The sequence below is a fragment of the Macaca thibetana genome, chromosome 16 (assembly GCF_024542745.1).
Source record: "Macaca thibetana thibetana isolate TM-01 chromosome 16, ASM2454274v1, whole genome shotgun sequence".
In the NCBI taxonomy this organism is placed as follows: Eukaryota; Metazoa; Chordata; class Mammalia; order Primates; family Cercopithecidae; genus Macaca; species Macaca thibetana.
This window is the reverse complement of record NC_065593.1, coordinates 11769849-11785794: the sequence shown is the minus strand read 5'-3', so window position 1 is coordinate 11785794 and position 15946 is coordinate 11769849. Positions and strand designations below refer to the sequence as shown.

General features: G+C 42.6%; 2 protein-coding genes across 11 annotated transcripts in view; one reads left to right on the top strand and one right to left on the bottom strand.

Annotated features, from left to right (window-relative positions):
- Nucleotides 1–15946, bottom strand: part of STX8 (syntaxin 8) — a 691269-nt gene that overhangs the window by 327240 nt on the left and 348083 nt on the right. For 6 of the 10 annotated variants that reach the window (XM_050765479.1, XM_050765475.1, XM_050765476.1 and 3 more), the window contains exon 2: nucleotides 1661–1689. In XM_050765479.1, coding sequence (XP_050621436.1) covers nucleotides 1661–1677 — 17 coding nt within the window. In that variant the 5' untranslated portion in view covers nucleotides 1678–1689. Of the gene's footprint in view, nucleotides 1–1660; nucleotides 1712–15946 lie in introns of all 10 variants that reach the window. The other 4 variants (XM_050765470.1, XM_050765471.1, XM_050765472.1 and 1 more) reach the window with 3 other exon arrangements.
- Nucleotides 2519–15946, top strand: part of CFAP52 (cilia and flagella associated protein 52) — a 71302-nt gene continuing 57874 nt past the window's right edge. Inside the window, exon 1 of the mRNA XM_050765319.1 lies at nucleotides 2519–2657. Within this exon, the coding sequence (XP_050621276.1) occupies nucleotides 2588–2657 (70 nt within the window). The 5' untranslated portion in view covers nucleotides 2519–2587. The remainder of the gene's footprint in view (nucleotides 2658–15946) is intronic.

The following is a 15946-nucleotide window of genomic DNA, read 5'->3' as shown; positions in this document are numbered from 1 at the left end:
TGTGGCAGCATGAGCCTGTAGTTCCAGCTACTCTGGAAGCTGAGGCAGGAGAGTTGCTTGAACCCGGGAGGTGGAGGTTGCAGTGAGCCAAGATCACGCCATTGCACTCCAGCCTGGGTGACAGAGCAAGACTCCATCTCAAAAAAAAAAAAAAGAGAGAGAAAGAAAATTATGTTTTCAAAGAATGTCCAATGACATAGAGAAATGCTGTTTTACTATATATAAAATACAGATTAAAGTAACAAATTCATTGTTAAAAATTAAACAATGGCTATTTCCAAATTATAGAGTTAAAGATGCTATTTATTTTCCTCTGCAAATTTTCAATATTCTCTAAATTAGATATTCTCTATCAAGGGGTGTATATAACTGTTAAAATTAGGGATTTGGGTTTTTTGGTTTTTTTTTTTTTTTTTTTTTTTTTTGAGGCGGAGTTTCGCTCTTGTTGCCCAGGCTGGAGTGCAATGGCGCTATGTCAGCTCACCACAACCTACATCTCTCGGGCTCAAGCGATTCTCCTGCCTCAGTCTCCTGAGTAGCTGGGATTACAGGCACCCGCCACCACGCCCAGCTGATTTTGTAATCTTTAGTAGAGAGGGGGTTTCTCCATGTTGGTCAGGCTGGTCTCGAACTCCCGACCTCAGGTGATCCACCTGCGTCGGTCTCCCAAAGTACTGGGATTACAGGCGTGAGCCACCACCGCGTCCGGCCTAAAATTAGGTCTAAAAAAGTCACTGCTAAATTAAATAATTGACCCAAATAACCTAGATTCCAGGCAACTCAACTTTGTTCTTGGAACCCATTCTTCTAACATCCAGGCTGAGGGTAACTTAAAGAATTATAAACTATATTAGAAATAACAACATAAGACATATATTCCAACAAGAACGCTATAGAGCTGTAATGTTTTTAATTATTAAGCAGAAAGGTCAAGTCTATGTTCAATAACAATATGTTCCTTGGGATCAAACAATATGTTCCTTGAGATCAAAAGTTGCATCTTTCATCAAGCAGTCCTTGGGATTGACTGCTAAATAAATGACCCTTATCACCTATTGTTTTACTGCAGAAGCTACTGCTAAATGAAAAGACTTCATGATATTAACTCAAGAAAGTGCAAAATGCCTTATAAACAAGCGCACAATTTCCCTCCCAGGTTCCTGTATCTGGAAGGGCCCCCAGGATCTAGGTCTTAGACCCAGCTGGTTACTAACTGGCTGGTGACCATGGATTCTGAACCTCGGTTTCTCCACCTGTGAAATAAGGGGGTTTACCGAGATGGACAGACATGCTACAAAAAGGTTATTTCGACTTCACTTTTATAGGAGTCCAAGGAAGCCTGCACCGGCCAGCTCCACAACCAGGATGGGCGGGAAATCCCCGCAGCGAGATGCAGCCCAGAAAAGCTAGAGAAATATTCAGAGATTTGGCTCAAATCCTCAGCTCTCCAGCTGACCACCCGGTCTCCTTCCCCAGCTACCCTTGGAAGGACCAAGGGTGGCGGGATGTGGCTGAGTCCCCTCAGTAGGGGAAGGGTCTCGCTGCCCCTCCCCTCATCTCGAAAGGCCTCCAGGGGCAATGCGAAGTGATCGCCTGCTCCCCGGAAGCCCGGCTTCCCCGAAGGTCCCTCCGCGCACCGCCACCCTCACCCTGGGCTCACCAGGGGTCCGGTGCCATCCTGCAGACTCCGCCCGCCGCTCGGACTCTTCCTGCTCCTAGCAGCTGACTACGGCGGCCCGCACGGCTCACTCCCCGCAGTTCGTCCCGTGCGCGACCGGAGCCTGGAGTTTGCAAAGTGAATAACTAGAGCCTAAGAACCATGATCAGAGAAAGGAAAGTGCTCCCCTGGGAACAGTTGGCTGGCACAATCTACTCCCACTAAGAGACGCGAACAGCTGAGCTCAGTTAAAATTGTTAAATAGAAACTAACCATTTTCCCAGGAAGGTGGGAGCGCTTGCAAGACCTCCGTAGCAGTTACTTAAAAATTTATCCTGCTTCAAAAAAACAAAACAACAAACAAAACACTAGATTGCGGTGCGACTTGCACACTTCGTAAACTTACTACAACCTACTTTAAGTTAACTTTATGATATGTAAATTATACCTCAATAACGCTTTTAAAAAATATATTTAAAATATTTTTTCACGCTGCTTTAAACAGGGGCCCAAAGAAGTATCAATTTTATACATATATTTATGTATTTATTTATTTTATAGCAGCCTTCCCATCAGTCCTCTATGCTTGATTACATATTTTTTAAAATGCCATTCATTTGGTGCTTGATTGTAGAGTTACTAAGAAGTCACAGACTCAACACGAGGGGATGGAGGAATTAGTTCTGTGCAGTTAGTGCCATCTCCTAAATTTCCAGAGAAACAGCAGACACAAAAAAGATGAATCCCACCCTATCTCCCTCCCAGTCCCTATCTCCCTTCATTTCCAAGAATGCTAATGAACTCGAATTCGGCAGGCTGGGTTTCTGCGCGGGCGTGGAGCTGGCGCGCATGCGCTCGTCCGTTACCATAACGACCAGAAGACGCTGCACCCACTAGGGCGGAGAGCAAAGTAAGCAGAACCTCCCAGGGATGGATAACAAAATTTCGCCGGAGGCCCAAGTGGCGGAGCTGGAACTTGACGCCGTGATCGGCTTCAATGGTGAGGCCTCCAGCATCTTTGGGCTGGCTGGTTTAGGAACTCGGAGGACCTGTAGTGCAAACAGGAATAGTGAGACACCGGGGACACCTGAAATTCAGTGTGGGACAACGGCAGGAGCCCTGGTCAGGGACACACACGGAGGACCCGCATAGCCTGACCCTCCCCAAGGCCTTGGAGAGTCACTTCCTCGATCCGAGAGCCTCAGGGAGTGGGATGGTTTTTACCAGCTCTGACAAGCGCCAGCTCCTAAAAGGGACCAAATGCCTCCTCCCCAGGCGGGCCGGATGGGTACGGGTGGTTGTAACCCTTCTGCCACTAGGTCAGCCCTTCCTGGCTCTGAGCTCTACGCCGCCCACAAAGCCCTAGGCTCCTTCGTAACCACACAGAAGGATGCTGTCTGTGTCGGCCCCGGGACTAGCTAGGAAATCTGCTAAAATCCCAACTGGCGTACCCGTGAGAAGGGGCTAGGACGGAACGGGTGTTTGAGCAACCCCCTGAGGGATGATCTTGGTCCTCTAATCCTAAGGAAGGTTTCTAAATGGTGAGGATTTCAGACCAGGACAGAAGGGAAGGGGACGTCAGGGGGAGCTGAAGCGGAGAGAAAAAGGGTCTGGGACACTCCGCTGAAATCTTATTTGTGACTGCCTATTGTTTTGAAGATTCTGGGAGGGAAAAGCTGTGGGGTTTTATTGTTCGTTTTGAGGGGTTTTGGTTTTTTGAGGGATGAGAAAACAATGAATGATTTTAGGAGAAACAAAACTTTTCAAAAATGTGTGTTGTGATGCCTGAAAGCTTTAAGAATGTGGATGCCGAACAATCACTGTTTAAAGTTTTAAGCGTACTCTAGGACTTAGCTCTTGACTCTTGGTTTTACTTTAACAGTCTCCGATAGAAAGTGAGTGCTTTATACATTTCGGACATTAGATATCTTGAGAGCTGGTTACAACATCATTGAGAAAGAATTGAGCAGCCTACAGTGAGTTGCAAAGCGTCATTTGTTAAGCCAATATAGAACCACACACATAGAACTCTGCAACTGAGGCCAGGGGCAGTGGCTCATGCCTGTTATCCCAGCACTTTGGGAGGCCGAGGCGGTGGATCACTTGAGGTCAGGAGTTCGAGACCAGCCTGGTCAACATGGTGAAACCTCATCTCTACTAAAAGTACAAATATTAGCCGGGCGTGGTGGCGGGCACCTGTAATCCCAGCTAATCAGGAGGCTGAGGCAGGAGAATCGCTTGAACCCGGGAGGTGGAGGCTGCAGTGAGCCGAGATCGCGCAGCTGCACTCCAGCCTGGGCGACTGAGGGAGACTCTGTCTCAAAAACAAAACAAAACAAAACAAGAAAACTCTACAACTGAATTCGTGCTGTGGTTGTAGAGTTCCAAGCGCAAACGTATGGTAAATGTCTTCCATGGCAGTTACTGATTTTCTTTACCTTTTAGAATGACCCCATATGATCAAATTGTTTTTACCTTGGTGGCTTTATGATAATGTATATTCTTTCTTTTTTTTGTTTGTTTGTTTTTTTTTTTGAGATGGAGTCTTGCTCTGTCGTCCAGGCTGGAGTGCAGTGGCGCTATCTCAGCTCACTGCAAGCTCCGCCTCCGGGGTTCACGCCATTCTCCTGCCTCAGCCTCCCGGGTAGCTGGGACTACAGGCACCAGCCACTCACTATCCCCGGCTAATTTTTTGTATTTTTTAGTAGAGACAGGGTTTCACCGTGTTAGCCAGGATGGTCTCGATCTCCTGACCTCGTGATCCGCCTGCCTTGGCCTCGTGATCCGCCTGCCTTGGCCTCCCAAAGTGCTGGGATGACAGGCGTGAGCCACTGCGCCCGGCCGATAATGTATATTCTTTCATACAGTCAAATATACATTTATATATAACCTCTACGCAAAATAATATGCTATGGACTGAGAATACAGGGATAATTCCATAGCCATGCTTATGAAGAAGAGTTTAGAAAACTGAAAAAATACAGTAAAACTGAAAGAAAAATCAGCCTCATTATATTTTTCAAACATATCACTGTAAACTTTTGGTGTGACCTGCTTGAATATACACTTACATACAAATAGTTTTTTAAAATAAAAGTCCACTCATGCTGTATATATTCTGTTATAACCAGACTTTTTTTTCACCTAACAGTATGCCATGTAAATCTTTCCTTATCAATAAATATAATAATAAAATAAAATAAATAATAATATACTCCTTGCCATAATTTTAACATAATATTAATATTATATTACATACATATGCCGTAATTAATTTAAATAATGCCCTGTTATTGAGAATTTAGTATAATTTGCATTTTTGCATTTGTTTTAAAATGCTACTAAGAACATCTGCAGAGCTAAGTCTTTTAGCTCTTTAACTTTTTTATTAGAATAAATTAGGGGATAGAACGAACCCCCCTCACAAAAGAAATTTTATCTTTCCATGATAATCTCCCTACAAATCACCTTAATTCTGACATTCATAGCTACAGAACTAATTATATTCTACATCCTGTTTGAAACTACCCTCATTCCTACCCTAATTATCATCACTAAATGAGGCAACCAAACAGAACGTATCAACACAAGCACATACTTTCTATTCTACACACTAACCGGCTCTCTACCCCTACTCATTATACTAGTCCACACCTACAACAACACAGGCTCACTAAACATTATACTACTAACACTCACAGACCAAAAACTAACAACCACCTTATCTCACAACCTTACCTGACTAGCATGCATAATAGCTTTTATGACAAAAATGCCCCTATATGGCCTACACCTATGGCTCCCCAAAGCCCATGTTGAAGCCCCCATTGCAGGATCAATAGTCCTCGCCGCAGTACTCCTAAAACTAGGCGGCTATGGCATAATACGACTTACTTCCATTCTTAACCCCTTAACAGAACACATAGCCTATCCATTCCTTATGTTATCCCTATGAGGCATAATCATAACAAGCTTAATATGTCTCCGACAAACAGACTTAAAATCACTCATCGCATACTCTTCTGTAAGTCACATAGCCCTAGTAATCGTAGCCTCCCTCATTCAAACCCCCTGAAGCTTCTCTGGCACAACCATCCTTATAATTGCCCATGGACTCACCTCCTCCATATACTTCTGCCTAGCTAACTCAAACTACGAACGCACCCACAGCCGCATCATACTACTGTCCCGAGGACTTCAAATCCTACTTCCATTAATAGCCTTTTGATGGTTCACAGTAAATCTCACTAACCTTGCCCTACCCCCCACCATCAACTTACTAGGCGAACTCTTCGTAATTGCAACCTCATTTTCCTGATCTCATATTACTATTATACTAACAGGACTTAATATACTAATCACAGCCCTCTATTCCCTTCACATATTCATCACAATGCAACGAGGAACACTCACACACCATATAATTGACATAAAACCCCCCTTCACACGAGAAAACATATTAATATTCATACACCTCGCCCCAATCATCCTTCTATCCCCTTCGTTCTATCCCCTACATTTAGAATGTCTAAAATCTAAATGTCTAAAAAAGTCTGAAGATTTTTATTTTCTTAAATTTTAGAGATGGGATCTCACTGTGTTGGGCAGGCTGGCCTCAAACTCCTGGGCTCAAGCAATCCTCCCACTTCAGCCTCTCAAGTAGCTGGGATGACTGGCTTGCTAGTACACTGACCTGGCTATATCCTAAAGATTTTTGATGTATCCTCCAGTGCTATATCCTATACACAACAGAAATATATATAGGATTATTTCTAATAGCATTTTTTTTTTTTTTTTTTTTGAGACAGAGTCTCACCCTGTCACCCAGGCTGGAGCACAGTGGCTCGATCACAGCTCACTGCAACCTCCACCTCCCAGGTTCAAGTGATTCTCCTGCCTTGGCCTCCCGAGTAGCTGAGATTACCAGTGCCCACCACCACATCTGGCTAATTTTTGTATTTGTAGTAGAGACAGGGTTTCACCATGTTGGCCAAACTGGTCTCAAACTCCCGACTTCAGGTGATCCACCCGCCTCAGCCTCCCAAAGTGCTGGGATTACAGGTGTGAGCCACCGTGCCTGGCTGCATTCTTTCTCATAACTAAATATTAGAAACAACCAAAATCTTCATCAAAAGTGGAAAGGACAAATCAATTGTAGTATATTGTATTCATACAATTTAATTGCTCTGCAAGAATTGAAAAGAATGAACTACTGCTGTATACAACATCATCGATGGATCTCACAAACAAATAATATTAACCAAAAAAGCCAGATACAAAAGAGTACAGATTGTATTGTTCCATTCATATAAAGTTTTAAAAGGAGGGAATTGGATCTACAGGAATAAAAGTCAGAACAGTGACAACCTTTCAGGAGATAGAGACGGGGAGAAGGAGCACGGGAGACCTCTGGGTGTGCTCATGTTCTACTTCTTGATCTGGGCTATAAACAGGTGTGTTTACTTAAAACAAAAAAAAAATCACAAGATCTACAAATTTAGAAAAGGAGAGGAGACTTATTTCTTGTAAAGGGTTGTGTCCTGTAAGGTGGTCATCCTACAGGCTGAGAAGCGTGCCTCAGGCCAAGGCCAGAGACAGGCACTTCAAAGGAGGAGGAGTTGGGGTAGGAGCTTTAGGTTGAACTGATTGTCTAAACATACATATTCATGCCGGCTGTGGTGGCTCACACCTGTAATCCCAGCACTTTGGGAGGCCAAGGCGGGTAGATCACCTGAGGTCAGGAGTTCAAGATCATCCTAGTCCAGCATGGTGAAACCCCATCTATACTAAAAATACAAAAATTAGCCAGGCATGGTGGTAGGTACCTGTAACCCCAGCTTCTCGGGAGGCTGAGGCAGGAGAATCGCTTGAACTTGGGAGTCGGAGGTTGCAGTGAGCTGAGATCATGCCGCTGCACTCCAGCCTGGGGGACAGAGCAAGACTCTGTCTCAATAAATATATAAGTAAATAAATAAACAAACAAACATACATATTCATCAGGTTATAGGAGGAGCTATGAATACTCGTGAAAGTGGTCCCAACACATGTGTATTGAACAAACATTGATGTAATATATGACCCATGTTCACCTTGGGATGGAGACCTAACATTTAAATGTATTACAATTAGGTCCTATATGTCAAAAGGCCTTTTCAGAACATGAAGGCACATTAAGTGGGAAGCCTCAGTAAACTGGCCACAGGCAGTCTGTGGTGAGTGATCTTCTTACCAGGAAGAATATTATGGAAATCAGTCTGTTGTCCAATCAAAACTGTTCTTATGGCGGGTTGAACAGGGCTTCAGTTAGTAAGTGCCTGTGAACTGGACGGGTTGCAGTTGTTTTCATATTGCTTATCTCGAGATAAGTGCTTGTTTAGCTGCCAGAGAAAAAGAAAAACCTTGTGACAGTGCATAGTTTATTTTATTTATTTTTTTGAGATGACGGAGTCTCGCTCTGGAGTGCAATGGTACGATCTCGGCTCACTACAACCTCCACCTCCTGGATTCAAATTTTCTCCTGCCTCAGCCTCCAGAATATTTGGGATGATAAGCACCCACCACCACGCCTGGCTAATTTTTGTATTTTCAGTAGAGACGGGGTTTCACCATGTTGGCCAGGCTAGTCTCCAATTCCTGACCTCAGGTGATCCACCCGCCTTGGCCTCCCAAAGTGCTGGGATTACAGGAGTGAGCCACCACGCCCAGCCATAGGGTGGAGGGGTGCATGGCCTTAGGTCCTGTTTATACTTTGATATCTTATTGCCACAAAGAGTCTGTTTCTGTCAATCTTATGATCTCTATTTTAACATTAATGCTGATCAGTTGTGTCTAAACCACAAAAGAGAGGGGGTATAATGAGGCATGTCTGACCTCCCATTCCTTCAAGTCTGGGAACTCAGCTTTAAGGTGTTTTGGGGGTCCCTTTGTCCAAAAGGGGATCTGTTCAGTCAGTGGCTGGGGTGGGGCAGCATGGGGATTGGAGAGTTTAGGATTTTATTTTTAGTTTACAAAAGTTATTGAGTTTTCTGTATTTTGTCTTCACTGAAAAGTGTTTATGTTAAAAAGCTATCCTAGCTCTCAAAAAAGAGAGAGAGAAAAGGCAGAACTTTCATAAGGCTTGGGAGAAAAGATTTTGACTAGGAGTCAGCAGGTAAAGATTGAAGGCAGAATATTTCAGGTTATAGCCATGGGGGGCGGAGGGGGCAAAGGACGAAAAGTGGAGAGTGCAGGGCCTGGTTGCAGAACAGCAAATAGCTTGGTGTGGCTTCAGTATCAGGGACTGGCAGGATAACACAGGAAAGAAAAGCTGGAATTAGATTTCAGAGGCCTTAAATGCCAAGTGATTGAGTTTAGACTTCAGATGGAAACAAATTAGAAACAAAAGCAAGGCCCCTTTTATCATTGCGACACTGAAACTCACTGTAGTGTTATATTATTCAACTTGAATTTTTTTTGAGATGGAGTCTCACCCTGTCGCCCAGGCTGGAGTGCAGTGATGCCATCTTGGCTCACTGCAACCGTCGCCTCCTGGGTTCAAGAGATTCTCCTGCCTCAGCCTCCCAAGTAGCTGGGATTACAAGCATCTGCCACCACACCTGGCTAACTTTTGTATTTTTTTTTTTTTTTGAGACGGAGTCTGGCTCTGTAGCCCGGGCTGGAGTGCAGTGGCCGGATCTCAGCTCACTGCAAGCTCCGCCTCCCGGGTTCACGCCATTCTCCTGCCTCAGCCTCCTGAGTAGCTGGGACTACAGGCGCCCGCCACCTCGCCCGGCTAGTTTTTTTTTTTTGTATTTTTAGTAGAGATGGGGTTTCACCGTGTTAGCCAGGATGGTCTCGATCTCCTGACCTCGTGATCCGCCCGTCTCGGCCTCCCAAAGTGCTGGGATTACAGGCTTGAGCCACCGCGCCCGGCCTACTTTTGTATTTTTAATAGAGACGGTGTTTCGCCACATTGGCCAGGCTGGTCTTGAACTCCTGATCTCAGGTGATCCACCCACCTGGGCCTCCCAAAGTGCTGGGATTACAGGCATGAGTCACCGCAACTGGCCTTAAACTTGAACTTGAACTTTATAGTATCAATATGTAACTGTACTAGGCACTTGTAGGTATTGTATTTTGACAGGAAATACTTAAGCAAACCAAATATATTTGTGTTAAAAACATTTAATAAAATTATAGTTATTAAGGATTTGGTCATATTCATCCGTTGACTGGAGTAGGTAGCCCATGATTTTCCTATTATGGTATACAAAGAGTTCTTATAAACTAAAAACAGCAACAACAACAAAATAGATCAGGAGTCTACAAACTATAGCCCATGGGCTAAATCTGGCCCACTGCCTGTTTTTGTAAATAAAGTTTTACTGGAATGTAGCTATGCCCGTTTGTTTATGTATTGTCTATGGCTGCTTTTATACCACACTAGCAGAGATGAGTAGTTGCAAGAGACCATATTGCCCACAAAACCTAAAATATTTACTCCCTGGGCCTTATTAAAAAAAAAAAAAAAAAAAAAAAAAAAAAGGCCAGACAGACCCTGTAAATAGGTAATGGGCAAAGAAATATAAATGGCTATTAGCTCAAAAAGCTAAAAAATGCTGTTAAAGATCATGAGCGGTGGCTCACACCTGTAATCTCAGCACTTTGGGAGGTTGAGGCAGGAAGATTCTTTGAGGCCATGAGTTCGAGACCAGCCTGGGCAACATGGTGAAACCCCATCTCTATAAAAAACACAAAATATTAGCCAGCCATGGCGGTAGTCCCAGCTATTTGAGAGGCTGAGGTGGGAGGATCACCTGAGCCCAGGAGGTAGAGGCTGCAGTGAGCCATCATTGTACCACTGCACTCTAGCCTGGGCGACAGAGTGAGACCTTGTCAAAAAAAAAAGGTAATGTAGTAAGGTGAGAATAAGAAATGATTCTCAATTACTATTGCCAGTATTAATTTTACAACCTTTTTGAAGGCCAGTTTTATGGTATCTATTACAATTTTTAATGAGGATAATCTTTGAGCTTTTAAGAACTTGAATCACTTATTCAAGTTTTCAAAAAATTATGTACAATGAAATTCACTGTGATAGTTTCTATAATAGCTGAAACATTGGAAGAAACAACCCAAATGTCCATTGGTAAGAAGTTTTAAAAAATTATGCCCCTGAAATGTTTTTGAACTAGACAGAAGTGGTGGTTGCATAGCACTGTGAAGGTACCAAATGCCACTGAATTGTTCACGTTAAAATAGTTGATTTTATGTTGTGTGAATTTCACTCCAATAATTTTAAAGATTGTATTCCTTTTGTGCAATTCACTACTGTATAATCCTTAAGAAAAATGGGATAGATGTGTATAAACCAATGAGGAAAGATGTCAGAGACATGTTAAGTATAAAATGCAATTTGCCATACAGTGTGTATGATATGAGCCTATTACAGTTTAAAGTGTACGTATGTTTGAGAGAGAGAGAGGGCATAGAGAGAGAGGAGAGAGAGGGAGGGACAGAGGGAGACAGAGAGGGAGGGAGAGAAGGAGACAGAGAGAGAGAAAATGGAGTGTGTGTGAGTAAGTCTGGAGAAGACAGCAAAGAATATGAATTGTAGTGGACATGCGTAGTTTTAGTTACTCCATATCTGAATACTATTCTATTTGACAAGTATCCCAAGATAGGTAGGAGCTGGTTCTATTGCTTTAGTGAGAGCCTAAAAGGGGCACATAGTTTCTCTCCTAATTCCTTGGCAGTCAGTTGAGAGATGTAACATAATTGGCTCAGCCAATCAGACATTCCCACTCAGCAGTTCCACTCTTATAGGAGTGATGCAAAGGAGCAGAGCATCTTGGGAGTCAAATACTGCATTGAGCATTGAGCAGTGTGGCCATAAGAGGTCTTAGTTCACGTCACTTGGTCTCGCCTTGCTATTAGTTCTGCCTGTTTTTCAAGTGTGATCCAAACTTCCTGCCAGTGGTGTGAGCAGTATGTATTCCTTCCATATAATTCTTTTTCTGCTACATTTAGCCAGAGTTGACTCTTCTAGTTTACAACCAAGAACCATAATTATTCAATGCAAAAACAAAAATAATTCTGAAGAAATACACACCTGCATGTTACAAAGTTATCTCTGGGCAGGTTACACACCTAAGAGTAGAGTAGCTGGGTCCTGGGGCATGTGCGTGTTCAAGCATCATCAACAAAGACACACTGTTTTCCAAAGCAATTAGACCAATTTACTCTCCCACCAAGCATTTTGTGAGCGTTCCCTTTGTTCCGCATCAACAGTGATGCCTGGTACTGTCAGCCATCTTAATTTTAGCCATTTTGGTGGATATGACATGGTATCTCATTTCGGACATAATTTACATTTTCCTGGTTACTTATGATGTTGCATCTCTTTTTGTATATTTATTTGGTTTTGAATTTCCTTCAGCATAAACTGGCCATCCATATCCTTTGCCCATTTTTCTATTGAGAAGCCTATGTTTTCCTTATTGCCTTGTAGGAGTTCTTCGTATATTATGGAGATGATCTATTGTATACATTGAAAATATCTTCTTGTTTGTGTTTTTCTCTTCATCCTTCCAATAACAATGTCTTTTGTCATTAATTATTAATTTATTTATTTTTGAAAGGGTCTCACTCTGTCACCCAGGCTGTAGTGCAGTGGCACAATCCTCAGTTCACTGCAACATCCAACTCCCAGGTTTAAGCGATTCTCCTGCCTCAGCCTCTCAAGTAGCTGGGATTATAGGTGTCCACCACCACACCCGGCTAATTTTTGTATTTTTAGTAGAGACAGTGTTTCGCCATATTGGCCAGGCTGGTCTCAAACTCCTGGTCTCAAGTGATCTGCCTGCCTCGGCCTCCCAAAGTGCTGGGATTACAAGCGTAAGCCACCCAGCCCGGCCTAGATGTTTTTCATTTTTAACATAACTGGGTAAATATATCAGCCCTTTCTTTTATGATTTGCTCTTTTTGTGTCGTAGTTAGAAAGCCATTTCTTACACTTTTTGTATACATCATCTTGTTTTTCACATTTAGGTCTTTGATCTACCTGGAAGATATTATTTGTGTAAGGTGTGAATTGTGAATCTAAGTTTAATTTTTCCATATGTATAGCCATATGATTGTTTATAAAGAACCTGCAATTAGAAAAAGTAAAAATATTTTTAGTAGGAGTAGATCACCCCAAAGACATAAACCTTAGTATTATAAGAACATACTGCATAAAAAAGGAATGCTCAATTAAAATGAAAAGAATCATTTATTCAATAATTACATTTGGCCATTTGAGCAAAAATAATCCATTTAGTTACAGGAATCACATAAAGCACCAAAATAAATTCCAGAGGGAGTTCAATATAAAAGAAGCATTCATTTAAGAACAAGAAGATTATATTAATAAATATTTATGACTCTTTTGATGGAGAAAGAGATAGCAACAAAAAAGATTTTTCAAAACCCAAGAATAAATGTAATAAGAAATGAGTGAGATCTTTACAAGAAAAAAATGGAAAATGCTACTAGAAGACATAAAAGGGGACTTATGAAGAAACATACCCTGTTTTTAAAATAGAGGTATTTTATATTATTATAAAAATCGCTTTTCCTTAAGTTTATCTGTACATTTAATACTATCTCACTAAAAACACAATCATGAATTTTAAATAGCCAAGGTGACATGAAAGTCTACATTGTAAAATAAACACGAAGAGCAATCAAAAAAATTCTAACCATAGGTGAATAATAATGGAGGACCTCGATCTGTTTCATATTAAAACATATTACGAGGGTTTATAATTGTTGAGATGGTTCTTGGTGTAACCAAAATCAGGTTTGGGCCACTTGTCACTTGAAAGCTAAAAACTCAAGAGATGAGCTTTGGTGAAAGGAAGGTTAGCTTTATTGGAGAAGCCAGCAACACAGGGGGAGGCAATAAACTAGCGTTCAAAGACCACCTCACTGACTTGAGTCTCTAGATCAGGGAAATTAGAGGAAATAATGATCAAAGCATTTTTATGAAACTCGCACAGTCTCAGGTAGGCAGTTAGTCAATATTCTGGGGCCTTCTGCAGATGTCATCTGCCCTGTTCTTACCAGGCTGGTCAGCCCATTCCCAGAGTTGTTGGTCAGTGTATTGTCTTTTATTTTTGCCGAAGGTCCTGTTCTCCTGAAACTGATTTTAGTGAATAATCTACCAACTCAAGCAAAACAATAATTGCATTCAAGCAAACAAACTTTTCTCTAACACGGTAGCAGTAGTGTTACCTTGGCAGATATTTGGAGTACGGGAGCTGCCTGTGGAGAGAGGCGTCACCGTGAAAGGTCCCAGGCTCTCCAGAGCACCTGCTGCGCACACAGAATGAAACCGAAATTTAAAAAAAAAATTCTTTTCCTGGTTATATCGAGGCATACTTGACATATTAAAGTTGTCTCAATTCAGAGTGTATCACATAATGTGTTGATATACATACACATGGTGAAATGATGTCTACAATCAAACTAATTCACATATTCACCTCACATAGTTACTTTCTGTGTGCAATGAAGACAAGATCAACTCTTTTAGCAAATTTCAAATATACAATGCAGTATTATTGTTATTATTATTTATTTATTTTTTGAGATGGAGTTTTGTTCTTGTCACCCAGGCTGGAGTGCAATCATGCAATCTCAGCTCTCTGCAATCTCCGCCTCCCAGGTTCCAGTGATTCTCCTGCCTCAGCCTCCCGAGTAGCTGGGATTACAGGCGCCCGCCACCACCCCCAGCTACTTTTTTGTGTTTTTAGTAGAGACGGGGTTTCACCATGTTGGCCAGGCTGGTCTTGAACTCATGACCTCAGGTGATCCGCCCACCTTGGCCTCCCAAAGTGCTGGGATTCCAGGAGTGAGCCACCGCGCCTGGCCACAATGCAGTGTTATTAACTGTGACCATGCTGTACATTAGGTCTCTAGAACTTCTTTATCCTGCGTAGCGGACCTTTGCACCCTTTGACCAACATCTCTTCATTCCCCCACCCCTAGCAAACACCATTCTACTCTCTGCTTTTATACATTTGGCTTTTTCAGATTCCACATCTAAGTGAGATCACCATGCAGTATTTGCCTTTCTGTCTCTGGCTTCACTTAGCATAATGTCCTCCAGGTTCATTTAAAAAAAAAAAAAAGAATTAAGGACCTGAATAGATAATCCTCAAAAGAAGACATACAAACGGGCAACGGGTATATGAAAAGGTACTCGACATCACTAGTCATCGGGGAAATGCAAATCAAAGCCCAAATGAGGTATCACCTCACACCTGTTCGAATGGCTATTATTACACAGACAAAAGATAACAAGCTGGCGAGAATGTGGAGAAAGGGATCCCCCGTCCACTGTTGGTGGGAATGTAAATTGGTGCAGCCATTATGGAAAACAGTATAGAGTTTCCTCAAAAAATTAAAAAGAAAACTACCAGATGATCTAGCAATCCCACTTATGGGTACAAGGAAATGAAATCAGTATATGGAAGAAATATTTGCACCTCTATGTTCTGTTCAGCGCTATGATCAGCACTATTTGCAATAGTCAAGATGTGGAAACAATCTAAATGCCCATCAACAGATGAATGAATAAAGAAAATGTCACACACACACAGGCACACACAATGTTTTATATACACACACACACACACACACACAGAGAGAGACAGAGAGAGAGACTCGCTCTGATTTTTTATTTATTTGTTTGTTTATTTATTTTATTTTGAGACAGAGTCTCACTCTCGCCCAGGCTGGAGTGCAGTGGCGCAATCTCGGCTCACTGCAAGCTCCACCTCCCGGGTTCACGCCACTCTCCTGCCTCAGCCTCCCGAGTAGCTAGGACTACAGGCGCCCGCCACCTCGCCCGGCTAATTTTTTCATATTTTTGGTAGAGACGGGGTTTCACCATGTTGGCCAGGACAGTCTCGATTTCCTGACCTCGTGATCCGCCCGCCTCGGCCTCCCAAAGTGCTGGGATTACAGGCGTGAGCCACCACGCCTGGCCACGCAATGTAATATTACTTAGCCTTTAAAAAGAAGGAAATCATGCCATTTGTAAAGACGTGGATGAACCTGGAGAATATTATGCTTTGTGAAGTAAAATAGGCCAAATTTTTATCTTTACCCAACCTTTGCCTGAGGTAGCTGACTCCCGTTATCCCTATGCCTGTGCGTTCACCCAAGCAGGCTGCTCACGCTCCATGCACTCACGCTTTTTAGGATTACGAGAATTGGCCGTAGGCCTTGCTGGAGCAGCATCACCATCACTTAGGAGCTTAT